The sequence below is a fragment of the Dromaius novaehollandiae genome, chromosome 2 (genome assembly GCF_036370855.1).
Source record: "Dromaius novaehollandiae isolate bDroNov1 chromosome 2, bDroNov1.hap1, whole genome shotgun sequence".
Taxonomy (NCBI): Eukaryota; Metazoa; Chordata; class Aves; order Casuariiformes; family Dromaiidae; genus Dromaius; species Dromaius novaehollandiae.
The window spans coordinates 120953933-120979084 of NC_088099.1; the positions used below are offsets into that span (position 1 = coordinate 120953933).

Here is a 25152-nt window from a genome sequence, read left to right on the forward strand (position 1 = left end):
AACTGAAAAAAATCTATTTTAACAGGACAAAAAGATGATGATGAAGAACCAGAAAGTACTGTACCAGGAACAAGTGTTGGGTGGACTGAACAATGGGATGGAGAAACCTTCAGGTGAAAGACAAGTCTTAAACGTTCTTTAGTTTTGAGACTACACAAGAGTGAGGGAATAGGCAGTGTTAAAGCAGTTGAAAATCATTCATGATATTGTGCATTTGGAAGAACTATTTTTTCTAAGTAATCTCTTGAGGGTGCTGGACACTACTGATCAATGAAGATCCACTAACAGTCATTGAGCAGTCTTCTCACAAATGATAGCAGCTGTAACAATGAAAGTTAGAGTATATTGCTATGGTGTGGTCCTGTAACCTTTTTCTTGGTCATGCTATGAAAGTAGTGTAGGCTGTGTCTTAAAACGTGTAAAGAGAACTTGACACTGGGTGGCAGGAGTCAAGAAGTCACTGTGACATGGATTTTTTTTTTAATTCTGTAGGAATCTGGTTATCTATGTATTAGAGAATGTCAGATATCAAAGGAAGGAAAAAAAGTTCAGGTAATTGCACTGCTGTGGCAGTAAGGGCTTCCGTCATTCTCTAAAACATCTTATTGCAGCCAAATAAATATGGCATCTGGTCTTGGGGGGCACTGCCACTATGGCCTGTTTTGCCACTGAAGCATGCCTGTGGAGTATTAAACTGAAAGAAATCTACATACAACCCTATTATAAGGTAGGCCTGTATGTCAAACCAGTGTTATACTATCCTGCCTTGTACTTTTAAATCTAAATTGCAACAGACAGATAAGTCAGTGGAAGCTAATCGTATGGCTAATTAAAACAGTTTGAAAGGAAGCAATTGCAAAAAGAGAAATTGTGTTGTAGGCAAGAGGAGAAGATGGTAAATGCTTAAGTATGCAGCCTTCAAATGTCAGTTTTCCTCAGACGAATGTCCTCTGTATGAGAACTCTGATATTCAGTGGCATTCAACCTGTAGGGCAGAAAATTTTGTACAGGAAAGGTAGAGGCTGGAAGCAGTAATGCTCATTGAGCTTTATGACAACCACTGAGAGGGGCTCAGAATTAAAAACATTTTTAAGGCTTATTTTTTGTTTTTGTCACAAGTTTCTTAAAATGCTTAAAGGGAATGCAAAAAAAGGAGCTTTTCCTTGCAAAGACAATGAAGGGAGAAGCAACTGAGAATAGGAGAAAACTTTCAAAATATTTAATGAAGGACACAATGGAACTCACTGGAACTTTAATTGAAAAAGGTGGTCAGAAAAAAGAATGGATAGAGATAAGAGATGAAAGCAATTTTGGTGGGTTAAGTAGCCCAACTTAAAAGGCACCTCAATCTTTAGTTCTTTACCACAGCCCTTTCCTGTACATATTTAAAGACAGGTTTTCAGTTCCTTTTTTTCCCCTCTCCAGCTTACATCAATGCAAAAGTAAATGTCAACATCTGATGACAGTTTCTTTGATTTATCTGTTTTATAATATTTTAATATTCACCAATATGAGTTAATCTCTTTGCTGTGGAATCTGGAAGAATTGGGTGCTTTCCCCCCCTCTTTTGTATGCCTGTTTCTTTCCTTTTTTTCTTTTCCTGCAAGTCTTATACAAATTCTTGTTCATCTACTTTAGTGCTTTTATTACTCCTGATATACTTATTGCTGGATAGCACACGTAACCCTTAGGCATATATTAACTTGTCTTCAGCCTTCCCAGGTTTCCTTTCCTGCCAATTCTCCTGTTACTTTAAATATTTTATGTAATCTGTCCCATACTTTGTTGTCATACAGTATTGTATGTGGAGACATCATGATCCCCTCTTCTTCTCTTGGTAATAAACCCGATATCTTGCACGAGTGCTTTCTAGTCTCTTTTCCTCATATCAGTTAGAATCAAGTCCAGAATTGTCATGTTTAGCTTCCCCATAATGTCTTATCAGCATTTCTTCTGAGCTCATTTACATCTGCACAGCTGTATTTGTTACTGCCTTGCCAAGACTATATTTTTTGCTTTTCTAAACATAATTCCCTAGCACTTAAACTTGGGAAAGGGGGAGAAAAATTCATCTCTTCATGTTTTTTTTCTGTACTTGCATATTCAAACTCCTGCAGAAGTGAACAATGGTATAAATTACTTAAGATGCATGTCATCAGTCAGCATGTGCTGGACAAGTGCTATCTATCTGGCTTTTAACCTCAAATCTGTTATTTCTCTATGAACCCTGATTAATACAGATGCTTAATTTCTTTTCTCTAATTTAGAAAAATCTTCACCAGTAAAACTGTTCTTGAGGATCTAGAGAACAAAGGTTTCATGCACTTCATTTGTCTTCTATGAAAGCTTATATCAAATATTTGAATCCTTTGTGTACTTTGTGACCAAGCATGAGGGCTTTTATCACTTCTTTGCAAAAGAGAACATGGATTTAGCTAAATAGCTCTCCTTTGCTCCCATTTGATAATTCAGCCTTTTGCTACTATACATGTCATGGAATAGATGGTGCAAATTAGTGGGGATTTCTGGTTGTTTGTTTTCTAGTAGAATACAAATTTCCATTCTTAAGTGCTTAAGGGATTCTTCCTTGCAGTGATTGGGAAAATCTTGCAAGGTTTGCATAGCCTGCATTAGTAGAACTCTGATAATGCGAACAATTGCATTTTATGTACTTCATAATCTAAAGAGTTAAAAATCAACATGCAGTATTATGTGGGATGTGAAACGGCTCCAGCAATTCCTATTTGGAGACTACGGGTTGGAAATTAAGACGTATGTTTTCCCTTTCCTTCCCTTCTGAATATAAGTGAAGTCACTGTTCACATTGATATGATACTGCTCTTAGTTGAAAGACGAAATACCTGCAAAAATATCTGTCTATTCTACAATCCAAGTACCGTTCTGTTCTGCTTCGATATCTCCGTTCTGTTCTGCTTCGATATCTCCGTTCTGTTCTGCTTCGATATCTCCGTTCTGTTCTGCTTCGATATCTCCGTTCTGTTCTGCTTCGATATCTCCGTTCTGTTCTGCTTCGATATCTCCGTTCTGTTCTGCTTCGATATCTCCGTTCTGTTCTGCTTCGATATCTCCGTTCTGTTCTGCTTCGATATCTCCTATTTATTTTGTGTGTGGGAGCCAAAAAGAGAAACTCTGCACCTTTTTCTGAAAAGGTGAAAAGATGCTTTTTTAATTACTGCCTAACACTGTAAGCAAGGAGACAGACTTCACTAGTAACTACTCTTCTTTGGTCAATGTTTAGGACTGAAGAGACTGCAGCCTTAGGAATTCCTGCTTTAGCAGAATTGCTTAAAGAAAAAAAGTCTTGGCATCTCATAACTGAAATACTTCTTGTCATCTTATGCAACTTGAAATTTCATTTTTTTAAATATTAAAATGCCACCCAAAAATGTCATTGGTGTAGGGTAGAAATAGACTTTGCATATTTTCTGAAATGTGGAGTATGAGACATCATAAGTGAGAAATTTCCTGTGAGCAGAAAAGGAAATGTTTTTCTTGGAGAGGATTGAGTAAAGAACAGGTCAATTTTAAAACCTTTCGTTTTTTTGTGATTACAGCCATGCTACAAATGCCATTTCACTGTAAGGGAGGACTATAAAACATACCTTACTTTTTGATTTGTGCTGCAGGTCAGATTAACTAAAATGGTTATTGTGTCACCCTAGAAATTGTTGCTTTGATGCAAGACCAGGCTTTAAACCCTATTTTTATTATTAAAAAGGCCAGCAGCAACAAAGACTATTTTACAAGTTCTGAGACATTTTTATAGCAATTTGATCTTTATATACAGGTTTTTAGAACTGTTTGTACTATGGTTCTTAGTGTATGTAAAAATCTGAAGGGTAGGAGCAGGTGCATGAACATTGATTTGCTGCTTGTCTGAAGACTGTTCCCTGTTGAGTGAATTTTGGACAGAACATACATATTCAGCTCTTGTGTCATGATGGAATGGCAGCATCTTTCTATCTAATCTGCTTCATCTGCTGAGGGGGACCCTGCCAGTTTGTGGGTTGATGTATGACAGAGATTCCCCTACCCCCTCTTGAATTGCCGTTATGTACTTCCATCTTGGGGGAAAAAAAGAAAGTATGTTTTCAAGATACAACTGGAGTATGACATTTTCTATTTTTACCCAATTTTAGTCAGAGATACTGATATTAAAAAGGGACCCCTAGAAGAAATACTAGATGCAACTTCTCTACATCGTATATTTCAATAAAATGTATGTACTACTTTTACTGTCTTCCACTTGCTCCAATGATTTTTCTGCCCTAACTTGCTTGCTACAAAAATGTCTATTAAAAAGGAAAGATTTGATCAACATAGTTACCGCTTGCTCTTTCTTAATCTTGGTTTTCCAACAGTAATTAACAAGTCAGTATCCTCAGGTATCCCTTGATGTTGTCTTTCTATCTTCTCCTGATCCTCTGCTTTAAACTGCTCACACAATGCTTGGACATTCAATATTACACTTTTATAAGAACAAAACTTGTTGAAGAAGACTTTGCTGGCTTCAGTAATATAATTTGGAACTTAATGGGGATGTGTTCAGTCCATTATGGACCTTGTTTAAGTTAATTTGTCTTAACTAGTTCTCAAAAAATCCAAGAGATGTCTAGATTGCAATGAGGCTATTTTTATTTTTATTCCCCCCCCCCCCCCCCCCGAAACCCTGGTTAGATTCTGCTGGATCTGAAAAATTCTTTGACTGTTTGAGGTGGAAAAATTTATTGGGAAAAACATGTAGGTTATAGCAATAGCTTGCATTTCCAGCATCATCTTGGGAATTGCATGATGCATCAATTCTGTTTCTAGAAAGTGCATCTCCTTCTCATACCTTCCAAGTGTCATCTTGCCCTTTGTATTGGTGGATTTTCTATCAGTACTGCTCTGGAGCAGCCGTAGTCCCTTGTGTTAGGAGTCAGTGTCTCCAGCGTCATTTGCCAGCTTGAATCTCCTGAGGTGAATGAGTGAATGTGTGCAGACACTGTGCAATCTGCATACCCAGAGCTGCATGCCTGGTTTCTACCAAGCAGCATTCTTGCCCTACTGCATCCTCCTGCATACAGCACTGATGCTAACCATAAACCGCCTCGGTAGTTATTTCATAGCTGTGGCTCTTGTCCTGTCTCTTTACTGTGGCAACCTGTCAACATCAGCTCTACGAGAAGGAATTTTTATTCAGTGCTGTTTCAAGACAGTTACCAAATGGGTTATGGTCATCAATTTTGAGGAGTCTAACTGTAGCGAAGGCTTTTGAGGACTGTATTGGGAGTAATTTTGTATGATTGTGGTGTGTGTGGCGCTATTTTTTTTTTTTTTTTAACTAGGCTTACTTTGAGATCCATGATTTGCTGCTTTTATCTGTATAGAGCCCTTTGGTTTCAGCCTAATGGCTCTTAAAAGTGAGGCAAATGATCTTTCTCTTGAGTTTTCTTTGCACTGGAGCATTTCCTTGAAACTTAGAATTGGTCTGCCCCTAAAGAGTTGCATGTGCATGACATGTAATACATGCTTCTGTGGCAGGAGCATTGCAGCACTTGTATCAACGTTGTGACAACTGAACTGCGTTGCTGGTGGGAAAGTGTAGCTCTGTAATGATTCACCTCAGTTGCCTGTAAGCAATGGTGGCGCTCTGAGTGTTTGTGGGAGGGCTGGATAGTGGGGGTTAGAAGTCAACACATGCCTCTGCCACAGAATCTCAGCATTTTATTGCTTCTGATTAATCCAAGGAATGATGAAGACTTCAAATAAAAGCAGTTTCTAAGCCTCAGTATTTGACTGAGGTTTTCCGTTTGTGTGAAGTTTTGATTTATTTTTTGATTTAGTCATTTTTCTTCATTCTCAATGTGTTCTGAAATATAAATATATTCTAGAAAAGTTATTTGTACGGATATATAGATTTTGTATGGATATATTCTTCCTTTTAATATCAGTCATAGGATACATTTTATACAATTAGGCCAGCTGGATGTAACTTGGACAACTACAGAACATTAGTATTTTTCAAGTTCCTAAGGGGCCCAAAACCTTAGTTTCTTAAATGTTCTTGAAAACATTACTGTACACTTAAGAAGAAGAAGAAGAAAACAAAGCGGGAGGATATATTGAACATGCAGAACTGAAGTGATTCTGATGAATAAAATTGTAAATGTTTACACTGAACACATGGGCAAGAATAATAGTATGTGTGATAAGTGAATGATCATTCCCAGTGTTGTAGAAGCACTGCTACATTTCTGTAAGCAAGAGTCTGCATAGGATGATCAAAGCAGACTTGTAAATAGCGTTGTTTTCTTAACTGAATGATATCTTTTTTTTTCCCCCCAAGAAAAAACAATGTTAACATGTATATGTCAGCCTCTCGTATTCCCTGATTTGTGTTGCAAAATCTTTAGTGCATGTGTTACTTGAGTCCTAAAAGGGAAGGTTTCCTTTTTTGGAATCCCTCACTAAAATACCATTTTTAACAATAGTCTAGCCTTTGCAATACCTTCTGTGAAGCTACTAGCGTTATTGAGGGATGGACAACTCTACCTTTCTGAAGTAAAATAGTAGAACAAATAATATTAACAGACTTACAAAAAAGAAACCTAATATTTTTCATTGTAGATTCTAGTTTGAGTAGTACCAAGTGGGAAATAAAGCCATATAGGTAGTACAAGCTTGGTTGTTTTCACCAGCTGGATTTCTCTTCCCTTTAAATGTGATTTCTAGGGGCTGAAAAGCAAGCAAAAGCATAGTGTATTGCAAGCTTTGTAAATGAAACATCTGTACTCACTGAATGAGGGAACTTAATCCTTTTTTTATGATTGGGAGAGGGGAGATGAGAACTGTTTACTTTCCTATCACGGTGTGACTGTACTTTCTTTAACATCTCCCCGCCCCCACTAACCTATGTAAAGAATTCCGGTTCAAATTGTTCAAACCGAGATTTTGTAAACTGTGGGAGAAGGAGAGGATGGGCTAAGGTGCTGTTCTAGTTGTGTGTCAGGTCCTCTAAGGAGTAACATCAAACCCAGAAGTTTGTACTTAAGGGCAAACTCAACCCAGGTAATAGAAAAGCCTCCTTTTCTAAAGAGAGTTGGAGGTCTCCTCCACCCTGTGCTCTGTGGGACAGCTGACTGATCCAAGAGAAGTGGAGCTGCATTAGCAAGGTGGTCAGTCTAAACTAGGAAGTCTGTCAGCAGAGTTGGCTTGGTTGGGCTCCAGAGCAGCTGGCATCTAAAGTTTCTGCACAGAATGAAATGGTGTGCACCTTGAAATGTAGACATAACATAAACCTTTTTTCTCTTGATCATGATTTTTTTTTCTTCTTCATTCTAGAGATTATTTCCTATCCCCAAACATTTAAAAGAAAGGGGAGCCTTGTCTTGCTGCTGGGTGGTTCTTTAAAATGTTGTTGAAGAGATTTGCTGTCAGTCTGATCCAGCTTAAAAAAAATAAATAAATAAAATCACATACTTGCTAAATTAACCCAGGCAGATGTTGCCTCTCTAGGGGTTTCTTTGTGTTGAAGAGTTTGGGGATTGAATGACTGAAAATAAATATATGCAGTGTTAGGTGTGTCTCTAATTTGCTTCAAAAGATTCAAATATGTTCTCGGGGGAAAAAAATTGAATATCAGTGAACTGACAACATCCTATTCATTGGATGAGACATTTTAGAAAGGTAATACTGAGTGTTAGGTTCAGGTAATATAGATTGAAGAAATGTAGAATGTCTCACTTGTGCAATTGTAAGGTTGTGAATTGAGTAAAGGATGTGCTCAGTTTACAGAGCTAAGCAACTTCAACTTAAATGCAGCCACTTACACCAGCTCTGATCAGATGTTCTCTACTAATCAGAAATGTCACAGCTCAAGAGTTGAGGTACCAGCAGAGAGGTTCCTCTTGAGACTGTGTTGATACCAAATGTAGTCTTCACAAAATGTGTTATTTATGCAATACTGTCTCCAGGCTGTTAGTATTTCAAGGCTCTAAGCATACTGATTATTGGAATCTATTAGAAGTGTCCGGGAAGATGTTACAAGCTGTCGCCAAATATGTTGTTTCAGTAAGCATCACAAACTGTCTGAAGCTTCAGTAAAGGGAACAAGCCCTTTAGAGTACTGTATATCATAATTAATATTAAGTATTTTCTTTTTAAATTAGATGCAACAGTTGGAGTTAGCACAAATGCAACAGAGAGAAGCCAACCTCACAGCTTTGGCAGCCATTGGACCGAGGAAGAAAAGACCTTTGGATTCATCAAATGTTGGGCTGGAGGTACTGAATTGACTTGCATGGCATTGTTGTATTTTCTTACTGGATTATTTTCATCCTTCTCTGTATGGAGAAATGAGAATTATTTCACTAAAAGCCTGGATACATACTGTACGAAAACCAGTCTACATGTTAGACGTTTGGAAGGATTACTTCTGGTAAATTTAATGGGGATGTTAATTGTACGTTACAGGAAAAACTGTGGATAAGAGTGGTATGTACAAAAAGCTAAATCAGATGATGGCTCAGAGAAACTTTGGTCTGCAGTGGAGGGTAACGAAGACTGTGATAGTCTTCCACGGCAGCTAGTTGTTGTGGCCCATCAGTTGAACTCATGACAGCAGTTTTGGATGGCTCTTGAAATGGCTATGACTCTTAAGATTTGGCTGCAGGCTGTTTTCCGTGTGTAAGGCATAGGGACTCTTCAAATATACTATGAGCTTGCCCTGCTAGTGAAGAAAAAAAGCTAGATCCTTCAGATTTTGTTTCCATTCCAGGAGTGAGTCAGGTCTCCTTTTCTGGCCCATCCTTCATTTTAAAAGTACCTTTAAGATGCTTTTAACAATCTTGATTTAATACCTCTTAATGTTGTGCAGGAGATAAACCATTTCAGGGACCTGGAAAGCTTCTGAGGTTGCAGAAATTCTTTTCAAGGAGACTGATAGCCTAGTTCTGTTAGAGATAATCATCTTGGCTGGAGATGGGAGAAATGAGTTGCCAGGTGTGATTCAAGTGTTGTTGTCTATTTTGCTGCTCTTTCTCATGAATCCTCAACACTGCTTGAAGGAATGGTGGTTGGCCTGTGACCCAAGCATAGTGACCAGAAGCCTGAAAAGTAACTCTTGTTTGGAGGAAATGGTGGTAAAGTTGTCTTGTCTGAGTATTAAGTTTTTTTGTTGTTCTGTCCTGGGAAGTCTGTCCTGGGAAGTCTAAGTGGATACTAGGGTTGCAAATACTGTATTTTTGCATGCTGGAGTCTGGAAGGACCTTATATAAACCTCAACTAGTGTTTGCAACCTGAGGCAGTAGTGGCATCTAACTTGTGGGTTTTCCCTCAGCCTGGATTGTGACAAGAGACCTCTCTAAGGAAATGAGGTAGACTTGTTTATGTGATTTCATTTTTCTGATAAGACAGTAATAACACCTTGAATGCTCACAGTTTATAGCAAGTGAGTGAAGAAATCTGTATCTAAGAAAGTTCCAAAAGCAGCATTCCAAGCTTTTGAGGACCCACTCTTCATTTCTTTGAAGTTTTTTAATGCACTTTCACATGAAGCTGAAGGTATAGGTACTTTTTTTTTTTTTTAATACCAGTGGAAAAACTTGGAAAAGTGAGTCTAGCAGAAGTTTTGCCCATCCTTTTTTTCTCTTCCCCAAAGCTTTCATTGAGGAACTGTTCCTGTTCTTCATAGTTTTTTTTCAATAATTATTGCAGGATTTGTTTCTGAATGCTTAACAAGTCTGCTTGTTAGGTGCTTTTCATTTATTTCTCATTGTCTGGGATGTGCCTACTTTGTTAAAAACTCTACAGGATTGTACCAAAGTGAGACAGTTAGCAGTGCTCATATTGTATGGTGGTGATCCATTATTTATATGCTATTTTAAAAGAACTGAGACATGACATGCCTAAACTGACCATAAACCTTAATGACATTTCATTATCAAACTTATCTGCTGTATTTTAAGATTCTTCTATTCATATATGTTGTGTTACTAGACTCAGTTGAAAGGGCAGTAGGTGAAGGTAATTCTGCCGGTGAAACTACTCTTGTTTCTCATATGCAATCTTGCGTTCCAATGCCTAGTGCTTAGTGTTCCATGCTGCCAGAAAGCAATTCTCTGGACTCCCCCCCGTGCGCCCCCCCCCCCCCTCGCCCTTTGTGAAATGGCATAATAACTTGTGCAAGATGTTTAGGCTAAGACACTTAGTGTCCCAATATATCTGAAGAGGATTTATGAAAGACTTGAGACTTCTTATGTAGAATAAAAAATGGTTTTGACAAACATTTTGTATTTCAAGAAGCAAAACATTTGTAATACATTCGTGATAACATGGCAAAACATTCTGAGCAGTAAACAACATTCCATTCTTCAGAGATGAAAGGAGGTCTTTGAAACTGAAAGCAAGTACAGTATGGCCTTAGGATGATACACATTTGGGCATTTTTAAAATCATCTTTTTGGGCAACCTGTCTGAGAATAATTTAAATGGGCAGGATGTACTTTCTCATTTCAAATTGCAAATACAGACAGTTTTACTCTCAAGTAATCTTAAATGTCAGAACTTCCTGACTATGCAATGGCTAGGAGTAAATCTGTGCGTAATACTCCTGTGATTTTTTTTTAAGCGTAATATCTTGGCAGACAGGTATGATGGGAGATATTATTCCTGAATATGAATTATCGACTGATAGTATTAAATGAAATCAGTAATGATAACTCTGTTAGGTTTTTCTTAACTTAGACTTCTTCAACTTGCTTTGGATAATGCTTTCTGTGTAAAATCATATCTCTGAAGTCTGTATTAGAACAGAGATGGCTATGTTCAGCTTTTTTATTTCCTACTGTAATAATTAAAAGGGAAATGTTTCAAGCCATTACTGGTGTAAACTTGAAACTCCAAGGTGTGTTTGGAGAGGCAGGGAAGAAATGATCAGTTACTGAATGTATTGAAGAAAAGGAACTTGAGTTAATTTGTTATGTATTTACCTTTGTTAGGTACTGAAATCTAAAGGGTACTGGAAGAGTGCAGCTCAACAGGGAGGGTTGGAATTGGGTTCGGTGATAAGCATTGAGGGGTTGAGGACAGCACTTGGATAGCCTACTACTTTTCCTTTCTCCGCAAATGAGTGTTAATGTTTAATTGGAATGGTTCTTCATCCTTAGATATCTGCTTCCTCCATACTCTGCCATGTGTCTTTTGCACCTCGTCTGGAAAGTCTTTTTCCTGGCATACTTGCATGGCTGACTCTTGTGTATTTATATCCTCTTGTTCTCTGAAATTCTGGTTTCTTTAAGGAAACAATCTTTTAAGGAAATCTGTTATGAATTATTTTAATCTGGGAATTTACAGATACAGTGACACAAGCATATGATCTGCAGGTAGAGCCCTGCTTACTAACAGCCACATTACCTTATTGTGTGGCAGGTAACAAATGAAGAAAGAGATTCTTGACCGGAGGAGTTTGTCATCTAACTTGGGCCTAAAAGCAACATGAAAAGGATGAGCTATATCCCTCTGTGTTTACTGCTCATGCATTACACTCGGCCAGCATGAAGGACAAATCCATGAAGATCACGTAACGAAAAAATAAGGCTAATGCTCTAGGCCTAGGAAGAAATAGCGCTATGTTGGGAATTCTTTCTCCCTTCTTACGAGGTACTAGTTGGGGTAGTTTTGCTTTTCCTCTTTACTGCAATTTAACATTTGAATGTTATTGTTCAGAAAGAGTAGTTTGAAAAAGACCCGGTAAGAAAACCCCTCTATTGTAAAAATGTGCTAATTGGTGCTGCTTGTTTTGCAGAGGTGTTAATATCTTCATCTCTCTGATTCTGGTACCCTTGAACACTTCTGGATACAATCAGTAGGAGAGGCCTTTACATTTGATTCATACGTGTTTTTGGTTTTATGTATTTGTTACCAACCTTTCTTCCCCCTTGTTTTGGGGCATGTGGTCAATACTGATGAATTAGAGGATGGGAAAACTTGGTAAAATAACTCTCCTTGAAAAAAGGGAGAACACTTTTTTTTCAAAGAGAAATCAGAAAAACTAAACTAGAAGCCACAGACCTATATCCCTGATTCTGTGTTGTGCTTCACAGTTCTTCTTGGTAAGATGATGTTTTCAGTGCTGAGAAACAGCCAAGGATTATTTTTGATTAAGTTTTGCTTTCTTTCTGATGACAAAACCATTTTGGAATTGGTTTTGTCTAGTTCTCACTGCAACTGGAGTTTTAAGTTTGAAATTGCTTGCAGTTGATTTAAAGCTTTTTTTTCTGTACTGTTCTGAGTATCTCAATTTTTTTCCCCCTTATCCAGAGGTGTTCTGGCTCCCAGCTCTAGCAGTATATTTGTGCAGTGTCACACAACAGGGAAGAAGAAAGTCTATCTGCATTTTTGAAAATAGAATTAGCAGACTAAATCTTAATTTTATGGTTGACTTCTGAAGACTGTAGTTAGACCATTTTTCTACTTTATACAGGGAAACTTAATTGGATGTCTGCACTTCTATGTAATCTTTTTGGAGAGAGAGTTTTCAGGCTCTGTGATAACATGTTAACCATTTGGAAGTGATGCGATCTGTCTTGTTCCAAAGTGCTGTTGATGGCATCTTTCACTTGCCTTCTTCTAGGTTGATCGCGTTGACTGACTTAATGTGCACAGGTTAATCTCCTGTCTTTTCGTACTTTTTGCATGATTCAGCAGGCTGAAGAGGAAAGTTCCTTCTGGATATTGTGTGTGGCTGTTCTGTCTGTAGCCAAGACTGGCTGCTTTGTTAGTAAGTGTGGGTCTTCTTGCCTTGTCACCTACAGTCTGGCTCAGCTGTGGAAATGTAGGCTACTATGAATATAATTTTACAAACACGTACTTAGCCCTTCCCTTGGTGGTGTCAAAGATCTTCATGTGTGGGTAAATGTGGCTGTGCTGGGGAGAGGTGTCAGAACTGGAGGTGCATCAGGCAGCTGTATCTATGTGCTGCCTCTCACTGTCACAGTAGTCACCATTGCAGTGATGAGGAAGGTAGTGTCTAAAGCACTTCTCAGGATGCTGCCCTCTGCTCTGCAGTCTGTGTGGTGCCAAACACCATGCAGTTGCTGCAGAAGTAAATGGTGTAGCTGGTATCCTGAGGTCAGTGCATAGCTATTCAAAGACTTTCTCTTCTGTAAAACTTCTAGCTCTGGTCAATGTGTGTAAAATGATGTGACACCTGAAGGGTGATGTACAGCTTCTAATAGAACACTTCCCAAATAAGCTTGTATTTCCTTCTGGGAAGTACTTAGGCAAAAGGAAATGGGAGAAATATCTTGTTTTCTACACTAGTCAGTTCCATTTTAATACTGATTGTGGGTGGAGAAAACTAGCAGACTTTTTCCTTCACTTTCAGGTCGAGGCCTCTGCAGTATCTGGTCGTCGACAGCAGACCTTAAATTCCACCTTCTTGCTTTATGGCTTAGGATGCCAATATGCATGTTGATGAAATGTTCTGTGTATGTTGCATGTTAAACCTTTGGAAGTGCTTTTCAGGCGGACCTATGAAAAGCTAAACATTAGAGCAAGAAGTCCTTTCCTGCAAAGTGAACAAAGAAAACCCCTGAGTTTTCCGGATGACTGGGAAGAGATATATTCTGTTCTCCCCCTTTGTGCTGATCAAATAACTTTGATTTTTTGGCATTTGGTGAGAGATGTGTGGCAATTAAGGTGTGTGTGGGTTTACACTCTTTTAAATGATAGCTGTAGAAGCTATTGGCACCTCTTTGACCATAATCTCTTCTAGAGAGTCTTTCTGTGTGAGAATGCACTAGCATAAATTCATAAGCTTCAGTATTGGTGTTAAGGATGTGGCTGTGTTTAAACCTGAATTAAACTTAGAACTTGGCTCTGTTGAGAATGGCAATAGGTTTGTTGCCACATGTATATCTGTGGGGTACAGAGAGGCTTCCAGCTGATTTGCCTGCCTGGTGCTTGCCAGTGTTCATTGGTACATGGTTGTGTGCTAAAGTATTTTCTCAAAAATGGCAGAAATTGAGTTTGAAAGCAACCACTTTAAATGGACCTAGACTATTTGCATGTATCTAGGTGTTAAGAGCCAGGGTGCTAAATCTATTTCTACACTTGAGGGATTTCTTCCTGCCACTACTCCCCCTATTCCTTCCCAGCCCCTTTTGAGACTTAGGTCAAAAGTGATATGAGGGTTTTTTTTTCCCTTTGCATATGCTTAACATATGCAGACCCTTAATTTCAGTTTCTAGTTCTTCTCTAAGCTATTGGACAATTGAAGAATTTACAGGGTAGTCATACCTTTTGGGAAAAGGGAAGTTAGAAGTGTGCTGTAATTATAAAAGATAGCTTCAGCATCTTTATCTGCCGCAAGACCTAAGCACATCCTGTCAGCTACAGACAGAGTTTCAGTTTCAGCTCTGAGTTTCCTGGCTGCTGTCAGTCTAGGCCATACCCTTGATGTGATTTTTTTCCCACATAAATAGGCTAAAATATTCTTGACTGCCATTCATATACTTCAGATGCACCGTTCATTGGCCCATATCGTGCTTTCTCTGTGCTAGAGATGAACTTAATTCGTCTTATGTGTGAAAGATATCTGCAATTTAAATGACTAATTGCACTGTAGCTTTAGGCTGAACATATTGGTAGCACACAAATGTAGATGACATGTGAAGGGTCAAGAGATTTATAATTTAGTTGACAATACATTGCTTAAAATGATGTGGCAAAGAGCCAGAAAATTTCAGCTTAATAATCGTCTATTAACTAACATGACATATTTGTATAGTATTTGTTACCTCCAGGTACAGATTAAGCATCTGATGTAGCCATACAAAGTGACATGTGTATATGAATCTTGAGCATAATAGTGAATAAACTGACATTACATTTGCAGTAATTTGTTTCAATATGTAAAACATTTTTGTTGCCTACATTTGAGAGGACTTGCAGGAATGTTGCAATGAAATCTGAGGAAGAAAATGTGTAGTTGAGTAACATTATTATATATATTCAACAGCTTAGTGAGGCTGCTTTGTAGACTACAGATAACATCATAAATATACATATTTGTTTTCAGCTGCATGAGAAACAGTCTGGAAATAGAGATCTAAGCCTTTCAGATGTCAACTTGATCTATCCTAATGGTCTACAACAGATTTAAAAAAAAAAAAAAAAAGAGGGGGAAGCTTTGTTTTTTTTAAAAAAAATCATATTTATATAAACATTCTGAATAATGTAGTATTTTAGTACTATGAATGTGGGAGTATATTCCAACAGACTGAGGCTTGTTAGAATAGGCAGCATCACAAGTCTGGCTTGTCACCAAGGTAGTATCAACTTCTTTCACTTTGTTTTCTCTGGGCTGTATTATGCACTTACTTCTTCATATAAGCACAAATTTCACAATTCTGGCAGGTTATCTTTCATTCCCCTTGTTGCCAGATAAGATCCAGGAAAGTGTCTTGAGCACTTCACAATGCATTAATGGATTTTTACTACTTTTTCCTCTTATGAGGCAGTGTCTTCTACATTTTACAGCTGGGAAACTAGTGTACAGGATACATTAGGTACATAGACATCAATGTGGCCACAGGTGATGGAGCTGGGAGTTGGATCTCAATGTGAGTATCTGTTCTGATGTTCTTACCACCTTCTGACAAAGTCCCTACTGCAAACAGTTGTAATTTTTCAGCATTTTGAAATGTCATTGAAAACTATCTCATGACTTTGCTTCCTTTTTCTGGTAATATTTTTATAATGCACAGCAGAGCTGCAATGATGGTTTGCTCTCTTGGGATCTTAGCTCTGAGACTTGGAAGTATTTATGCCATGCCAAAAATTAAAATGAGAACTATTGACTCTACTTTTAACATTTGATTGAACAGTTTGCTCCCTTAAAATGCTCCACAGAAAATAGGATTAGGAGTTTAAAATTTTAAATGTAATTGGTGTGAAGCCATTGAATTTGAGAAGGGAATACATATTCTGCCAGGAATAGCTCACTGGGGGCCTGCCCCATACTTGTGGGAAGGAAGGCTTATGCTGGCCTCAGTGAGCTTTGTATCATGTCCTATATAATATCTCTGAGCAATTTTGATATTCTTGTCAGTAATTAAAACTCTTAGATTATATGCTTCAAATTCTTTGGAGACTAGAAATAAGACTATGATGGTGGTTCAGGTAAAGGAAAAGATTTGTCATGCAAGGCTTGCTACCTTAAGTTCATGATAACACTTTCATCTCAGGTTCTTCTCTCTTGCCTTTTGTGAGAGAATCAGTATTTAATTCTTGGTCCAGCCGCTGGAGAGAGCTGTAAAGATCTTCAAAGACAGGTTTAGGAAACAACCTCCCAACAACACTAGATGCAAAACAGATGTGAGACTCATGCTAGAGTCCTGCAGTATGTTCTGTTGTCAAAAATCAGTATAGTGAGAGTTCCTGATTTTTAATGGGAATACATAAAAGGCTGTGAGGATCAAGAAAGAGAGATGGAGTTTTTGATTTGATAAAGTTGCTGATTTGTTTTGATGCCAGAGATGTGCCAAAAGCATGATCACAGCTCATGTAACCTTATGGTGCTAGTCTTAAGCCAACTAGCCTGGGTACTCTGAAGGGTAGTTTCCAGTGGTGCATAGCCCAGTTGCCACAGTACCTCACCTGGGCTTACAGACGGGCTTGTAAGCGATACTGAAACTGTTGCTGCTGGCTGTAGCACTGCTGTTGATGCCCAGGTCAGCTGGTGGGTACCGCTCTCGTGCTGCCTGTCTGTGATTGTGTAGTCCTAGTGTTGGGATGAAAATGGGGTGCTGGGCCATGTCTTTGTTCCAGAGGAATTCAGTGAAAGGCAGTAACTCCTTGGGTTGACTGACTTTTCTGCCTTCCCTATGGAGGAGAAAAGGGATTTTTCTCAAAAAACAAAGAAACTGCTTGTTTAACAGCTAAGGCACTGATTTTTGCTTGTAGCAGAAGGTGGCTGCAGCTTGGTATCCTTTGCTAGAATTTGTTATATAGGGGTGTCTTTGTTTATCTTTGTACTTGTGACCTGGCTGAAAAGAGGCAGTTTTCAGTTTCCTTTGGAAGAGGATCACTAAGCTGTCTTAAGATACACTGAAGATTTTATGGCAGCGAAGAATGCCCCAAAATAGCAAGACACAAGCCTTTACTGCCCCACTGGAGGGAACATAATGGAGATGTCTGGGAGCAAGGCATAGGCAGGTGGTAGTGGGCTGGTGTTATTCTTACCAAGTACTGAGTAAGGTCTGAAAAGCAGGGTTGGAGGAGCTTTTGTGCAGGAAGGGGTATATGAGAGGGAAGGGAAAGAACTGCTGACTGTTGCCTAGGGCCAGACAAAATGTACCTGCTGATCAACAGGAACTTACTCAAGAGGAGGCTTCTGAGAACTGAACACTGGAGGATCCTCCCCTGAAGTGTTCCTTGTGTGAGCTGAAGAGCTCAGAGTTAGGCGCTTTTTAACTTGACTCTTGCATATTGACAGAGGCACATGTGTGATGGTTGATTTTGAGGTACAGATGGTTCAGGAACATCGAATGTTCTTAGTTCCTTAAATCTTTTATTAAAAAAGAAGGCAGGTAGTAGATCTCCCACCACTGTTTGTTACAAAATCCAAAATAAAACCATAAAAGACCAATGCTTTGCAACTGTGTGGGAAAGGGGCTAAAAGGAGCTAGTGCTAATCCCTGTATAAACTTTGTTCTGACATACACGCACGAGGCTTTGTGCAACCTGGTATATGGTGTCGGATAAGTTCCCCAGCAAGATGAAGTCTTTCTGTAGTCCCGATCTGGACCAGAATGACCTAGTCTGCTGTCTTTCTTTGTTTTAAACCATCTTGCACTTGGAGAGAAGGACCTTTTCTTTTAACTTAGATGTGGTAGTGACTGTTGGTTCAGTAGCTAATTGAATACTACATTTCAGAGGTTCTTCAGTAGCTGTGATACACTTGTGTGGTGCTGTGTGAAACTCAAAATATGACGTGGCTGTCCTAGTGAACAGAAGTTCAGTATAAGCTTTGGCCTTGGAAATGATTTTTACAGGATAACAGTATTCCATGTCTCTGCGCTGGGCATGACAAGTAAGAATTTAAAACTAAGCAAATCTGTAACTCTCTCAAACGCCAGCAGCTTGGAGTTTCCGCTTTGTTGTAACATCTTGCAGATCTGATAGCTTCCAAAGCAGGCTCAGGGATTTGTGATGTCTGCCTGATTTTTGTAAGGGAGTGAACAAGATTGAGATAGTTTTTTGTTTTGTGTCTTTTTAAAGGTAAGACTTCTCATCTAGTGACTATTTAGAGAGAAAATACTTTCACCTCCATAAAGTTCTTTGAATTATAAAGGACATTGCTGTTGGGTTACTGAAAACCCTTGGGGTTTGTTTCATTTATAACATTGCCTCAGGCCTTCTGCTGCATCCTGTTGGATTGACCTCCTTTTCAACCCTGTGCTGGCAGCTGCATTGCAGAGCTATCTTTTCCCTGGATCCTTCAGGGTTGTCATATGACAAACTTGAACTGTGACCCTTTTGTGTTCTTACCAGGACAGCAGTGCCCTCTCTGCACTATGTGGCCAGCAGTCTTCCCCATGCACACATTTGTTCCAAGCCATTTAACAAACTGAAAGTTTCAAATGATGGCATTTCATAATGTTTAATAGTATCGACTGTAAAGCAAATGAAATGATGCTGAATACCCTGCATGCTGCTAGTAAGAAATACAGCTTCCATTTCTGCTATATGCCCTGGCTTTTCTGTGGCTAGTGTGCTATCTGGTGAATCTTTTTTATTTTTAATGAATTTCAATGCTTTCCCCCCTAACAACACTAGTACTCACTGCTATAGACTGGTATTTGTTTCTAATATATGGGTTTTTTCTCTAGCCTTGATTTCTCTAAGCAAAGTGGGCAAAGTCATTTTGCTGAAGTCTTGCAGAGTGTGTTAGGGCAAGAACTGATATAGTTAACACAGCATCCAAGCAACACCATCTCCAAGTGGTGTTGATGCTGGCAGGCATTGCCTTGCTGAAGTTACAGAGACTGAGCACTCGTATTTGTACAAATTGCATTCATTACCAAGAACCCTCCAGTAGTGATAAGAGACTGGCTGTGTAGCATAGACTGGCTCCAAGATAAGTAGCCAGTCTATTGTGCAGCTCATGATAATCTTCCTCCTCCCCACCCCTAATAATAAATCTCAGGGCATTTTGGAATGCATGGGGGTTGCTCATTCCAATAGCCTGAATGTATAACTACTAAACATCATCATCTCTCCACCAATTGTGCTTTCATAACCAAGTAAGGCAGCTGACTGAGATGGATAGGCTTAAGTATAATGTTCTAAAAACACAGATGCTCTGACTTTTTGTATTTGCTCCCTTAAAAAAAGGACTATTCACAAATGATGGCTGGGGCAAGAGTGTGCTGTTTCTTCTGGCCATGTTTTAAGGCTAGAGCTTGTTCTCAGTGACAGTTTTCTTCAAGAAGAGATGCGAACATCTGGAGCCTTGGGTGTTTGCAAATGGAAGTAAGCCTTGTACAGCCTGGGCCTCTGCGTAGAAACTGTGGTAGTACTTTCACAGTTAGCCTGTTGTTTGCCTGTGCAAGTATTTACATGGTATGACTTCAGTGAAACTGCAGTTATTTATCATACCATAATGTAGTTAGAAATAAAAATTCTTTTTACTTAGAATTTTTTTCATTCCTTTGACTGGAATAAACTATTTCACTGGCAGATACTTGCTTTGTCTTTTAAAGTATCCAATGTACATGGAATTCTGGATTGCTGGTTTGTAACATATGTAAAGTGAATGTCAGCAGGCAGTACAATCCAACGAGTTTGATTAAAAACTTAAATTGACATAATATTAACTTTTTTCCTCTCTCACCACCCTTCCCTCCCCCTCCCCCCCCCCCCCCCCCCGGCTTTAGGGTTTGAATGGCAATGGAATTGCTCCTGGATCGTCGAGTTTTAGCCTTACAAAACAGTTACTTCGTCCAAGAATAACCCGTGTCTGTCTCAGGGACTTGATATTCTGCATGGAACAAGAAAGGGAGATGAAGCATTCTCTAGCCTTGTACCGTGCTCTTTTGAAGTGATTTGAGTTTTACATTTCAACTTTGCTGTCTACTGCCAAAGAAAACACTGAAGCATTGTTGCACTGTCTTGAAATTCCAATTTCTGGAAAAATGATCCGTTGTAAGGATAACTCTTGTTTACAGATAAACATTTTTATTAAATACCTAACTTATCACCTGTGGGGTTTTTAATAATATTTGGCTTAAACCAATCTGTAAACCAGTGAAAACAGCGAACTGCACACACAAGCACCTGATTACCTGCATGCATTTAACTGTCTTGCAGGCTCTGAAGGCTTGATATGTGTACCTAGTTCATGTATGTCACTTGCTTCAGTACTCCAGAGCCTGCAACATCTGTTCTATGTGTAGTGCCTTCTTCTAATCCAGTCTTATTTAGGGAAGCAAATTAACATATTAAAGGCACTGCATAGCATGACAGCTGTATTTAATCATGAACCAGCAGTCAGTCAACATGCTAATGTATTGCCTATCTGACTCAGCATCTCTTTAAATTTTCTGAGTTTAGAATTACTACTGAATGTAGTGGAGAACGTTTGTGGGGAGCAAAGTAGCAAGCAAAGGGACAAGGGACACTTTCTCTTCCCCCCACCTCACCTCAACTACCCTCTCCTCTGAGAAAGCAACTGAGGGAAGGTGAACAAATGGGTAATTCCTGTGATTAATGTACATCAAACAGTGTAGTTGCATGTAGTGGCATACTTCCATGTTTGGGAAAATCTGGAGTTACTAAACTTGTATACAGCGAGTGAAAAAGCCTAAAAAGGAAGGATAAACTGAGGAAACAAATCTCATGTTTTTTCTTTATGTGGATATCAAAAATAGCAATGGCCTCAAACAGATTTTAAAAAGAAATGAACAAAAGCAATCTGTGCTGACTGCAAAAAAAGGAAAGCTTGAAATACATTAAATATTGTAAAACTTTACAGCTGGAGCCTCTTTTAAGGAGAAAAGTAGTGTTTGCAAAGCACAGAGCATTCACTGCTTTGAAAATATTGATTTAATTATCTTAATGTTCATAATACTGTAATGTGGTATAACAGGGAAACTTCTTAAATAGAAGCTAGTTAGTTTAGCCAGTTGCCTGGTTTCCATTCAACAAGGAGGAGGGCTCCAGGTTCTTAAAACTGCTAGAATAGACTTAAAGATTTTCTGCTGTACTAGTAAAGGCTGCCTTGTGGTGGGAGGAAAATCCTCCTGGTCATTTCCCTCTCCCCAGCCTCCAAACACTTTGCCTCCCATGACACAGTGCTATATAGCACGGCTGTTGACTGGACCAGTGGGAAAGGCACTGACTGTATTGAATTGCTTCCTGCTGAAACTTTTCTTTTAAGGAACAAGCTTCCTATGGTTATTTGGCATGCTACTTTAAAACTTGAAGTGATAATTCAAACATGCCCTCCACCATCGGAAACACTGCAGATACTAAATTCAGTAAGTTTTGAATTGGTTATGTTTTTTGTGTTGAAACAGTAGTAAACAAATTTAGTAAATGAATGCTGTGATTTATTTATATATGTATATATAGCACACACACATATATATATATATATATGAAAAGCAGTACTTTGACTAAGCTATAGTTTGCAAGATATTGATGGCATCAGGCAAAATTGTTTTGTATAATTAAATGCTTAAGCTTTACTTTTTATGTAAAGTGCAGCATTTTCCATATTTGTGTACTGTATCTTATTGATCAGATGTTTAAAATTATTTTAAATACTGCATTAAAGCAATTATTTTATTAAAAATAATATTTTGGTAATTTTGTCTGTTTCCTAATGTGAGAAATTTAGCATCTGAAATTGGCGTCATCATGACTAATGGCATGGTTCTTAATGAGACCCCCTAGCTTATCTGCCCATCACAGTAAATTGGCACAGTTGCCAAACTTAATAGATGGAAGTTTATCATTAATATTTTAAAGCTTTTAAACAGAACTAGGTGACAGAGCAAAAACTTACTTAGACAAGTGAGAACATTTTTGTTTTTTTTAACTAACTGCCAGTGAGTCAACATAAAGGCTATTTTCTTAACATCTGAGCAGAGGTAAGCACTTTGCATGTTTTCTGTGAAGTAAAAACACAGGAAGCTTCTCCAAACTTCCACAGTGTCCAGTGGAAGCATTGTCCTAAATTATTTTTAAAGCAACCCTAAAGTAATTAAGCACAGGTTGGAGAACAAAGATGAGCATCTGCATACTAGCCTACCTCTTTAACTTTTTGATATCTCATTAGTTTAAAGATACATTAGAGAAAATAACTTACTATAAAGAGTATCTGTTCATCAATTATGTAGGACAGATGCTTGAAATATTTCTCTGACTTGCCTACCATACAGATTGCATGCTTTTATTACTGCTGCCAAAGCAAGTTGTCTCTTCCCATTTGTTCTCAATAATAATAATAATAGTAATAATGGGTCTGTAATGATGGGTCTTTGGGCTTAATTTCAGATAGGGGTAGTCAAGGCATGGTGCAAAGGCTATAAATACTTTTGTCCTTCCAGAGAGTTTAGCCTGCCTCTCATTCCAACTCCATGCTGTAGGATTCTGAGAACAACATGTCCTTGGAAAGAGTGCTTAGGAGATGCTTGAGCTTTGAGGAGAGATGATTATGCATACCCTCCCCATCTTTTTCCCAAGCTTACAACCTGTTGTGGAAAGGTAGACTGCTGCTTATGCAAATACTAAAAATCCTGTCATTGTGCTCCCATGCCTTCTAGTCTCAAGAAGCTTCTGTTCGATGTTAGGGACTCAGCAGCAGAGCCATCTATGTCTCTGAAGCTTCAAGGGCTCTCAAATCTTACTCAGGTGCTTTTTGCTCTCCAGATGGTCTGTTAGTCCAGTGCTGTTTATGGAACCATCCATGATATCTTAGTACTGTCTTAAAAGAAAACAGCACATAAAATTGAGAGAAGTGTTATTGCTGGATCTTGACTCCTACCATCTTAGCAACATAGTGTTATGCTGTTTTGTTTTGTTTTGTTTTTAATGTCTTGTACACTTTCTCCCCTACCTCATGCTTTTTCCCTTTTTTGCCATTTTCAAGCCTTAGCACTGAATCCCTTTGCCAGCGCTTTGCACTGTCTTTGACTCCAGCTTTTCCCTGCACCTGGAAAAGACACTAGCTGATCTGTGCTAACACACCCTGCAGGTTTTTTCTAGGTTTAATGAGGAAGATAGCTGGGGCCCTTGAGACCTTGCTATGTGATTCCTCAAAGCCATTGTGCTCTCTTGGACACTTTGACACAATTAGCTTAAGGCTTTTGTTTGTATCAAGTTGTTCTAGGCCCACTCTCTTGTAAACACCTGTGTCTTGCCATGCAAGTGCCCTTTGCCTGGAAAAATTGCTGTCAGCTGTTCTCCAAGTTCACTTGTTTGCCCTGTTCTTTGCTTTCTTCTTCTTTTATAGTCACTAGGGTTAAGATGGAAAGACCAAGGTAAATAAGGATGTCCTAAGGGGCAGACTGTCCAAGGGTTTGGACTTCATGAAATGGGCTTGCTCTCAGCAACTTTTCAAATGTGGGCTGCTGGGTTTCTGAAGCTGTATGTGCTACACACACGCAAACCCCTGTGTGCATAGCATATGTGATGTCTGCCTAGCATCTAGGAGCTCAGCCAGTGGTTGTTACCCAAAGTCCAGGCTGGACTTTGCTGGAGCCTGCAACTCCGGAGGTAATAAATCTGCAGTGAAGGCTTTCCTCTGTTTTGGAGTGCAGACTTTAGTACAAAGACTAAAGCCCTTGGCGTATCTGAACTATCTTGACACCTTTGGCACTGGGCTCATTGCCATGGGTTGATGGTTGGCCCTGCCTTCATCTGGTAGGAAAGTCCCAAGCCAGAACACAAGTGTTTCACTTCGCGCAGGCCTTTTGCGACCTAGGCAAATGTACCTTTTGGCTTTGTAGTTAGCATTTTGAAGGCATAAGCAAAAAGACTAGTCTCTTCCTTCCAGATACATCAGTCCTTGCCCCTACTGCCTTTTTTCCCTTTTACTACAGGCACAAACTGGTCACTGCCATCTGTAGCTATTTCATCATATTAGTTACTAACTTTGCTATCCAGTCCCTTCCTAGGATGCTCTACTTCATAGCTCATAGGTTGCCTACAGGCAGCCTTCTTTTGAAGGGCTTTTTAGAGTGAAAGCAGGAAGAAAAGGAGGATCTTTATCCTTGCCTTGAAAGTTGAATGACTATTCTGAAATTAAAGGAGCTGATGGTACAGATGAGTTCACATCAACCTTCAGGCTGCTACTTTCTTTGTAGTGAACAGGTTATCACAGAAAATGTTTCATGGTGGTCAAGACTTTCACCTTCTTTGGTTCTTCTTTGGTTGACGGTTTTCTACAAGATCCTTGGAGCTGTAGATACTGCTCACCTTTCAAAGGATGTTTCCCTGACAGGTAGCTTTCTTCCAGCCTACTTGGAATTCCTGCCTGAGACCCCATCAGAGCCAGTCATCTGTTCTCTTCCCCAACCCTTATCTCACAGTCCTGGAGCTCTTTGAAGAATCTCCTCTACAAATTGCTTCTGTCTAAGAAGTATGAAAGAGTTCAGCCATGTCTCAGATTATCCAGTTGGATTTTGGGCTGTGTCAAGACCTGCACCCCTGGGGGTGATCAGTACACATTCCACCAGGGCTTGGCCCATCAGTAGTGTTACTGAAAGACTGCTGCATTTGTAGGCACCTGCTGGGTGACAGCATTTGTTTTTACACAGTGCTGTGGCATCTAAGAAATCTTAAATCTTTGGTGCTTGAAGCTCACCTGGAGGTAACTACCAAATACATAGATGGAATGTATTTGGAGTCAGCAATAGTGCAAATGCATGCATTCACCATAGAGGAGAGCTGCTTAATAGGGACTGCAATTCTTTCAGATACACCATCTGTAAGTTACTTCCCGCTATCCTTCCACTTTCTTGCTGTCATTCTCCTTCTATGCTTCTGCAGTTATGAGGAATTACAGTCCATGTGGGGTGCACTGCCTTTTGCAGCTATGCCCTGGCATGAGGGAGGAAGAAGGGGGGAGTTCTTCATGGG

At 39.1% G+C, this 25152-nt stretch overlaps 1 protein-coding gene across 8 annotated transcripts in view; it reads left to right on the plus strand.

The window, feature by feature from the left end:
* Positions 1-25152, plus strand: part of TAF4B (TATA-box binding protein associated factor 4b) — a 102853-nt gene that overhangs the window by 54558 nt on the left and 23143 nt on the right. For 3 of the 8 annotated variants that reach the window (XM_026095941.2, XM_064507338.1, XM_064507339.1), the window contains 2 exons: positions 8172-8285; positions 19944-21865. In XM_026095941.2, coding sequence (XP_025951726.2) covers positions 8172-8285; positions 19944-20111 — 282 coding nt within the window. In that variant the 3' untranslated portion in view covers positions 20112-21865. Of the gene's footprint in view, positions 1-25; positions 114-8171; positions 8286-11430; positions 19917-19943; positions 21866-25152 lie in introns of those variants that run through there. The other 5 variants (XM_064507333.1, XM_064507334.1, XM_064507335.1 and 2 more) reach the window with 5 other exon arrangements.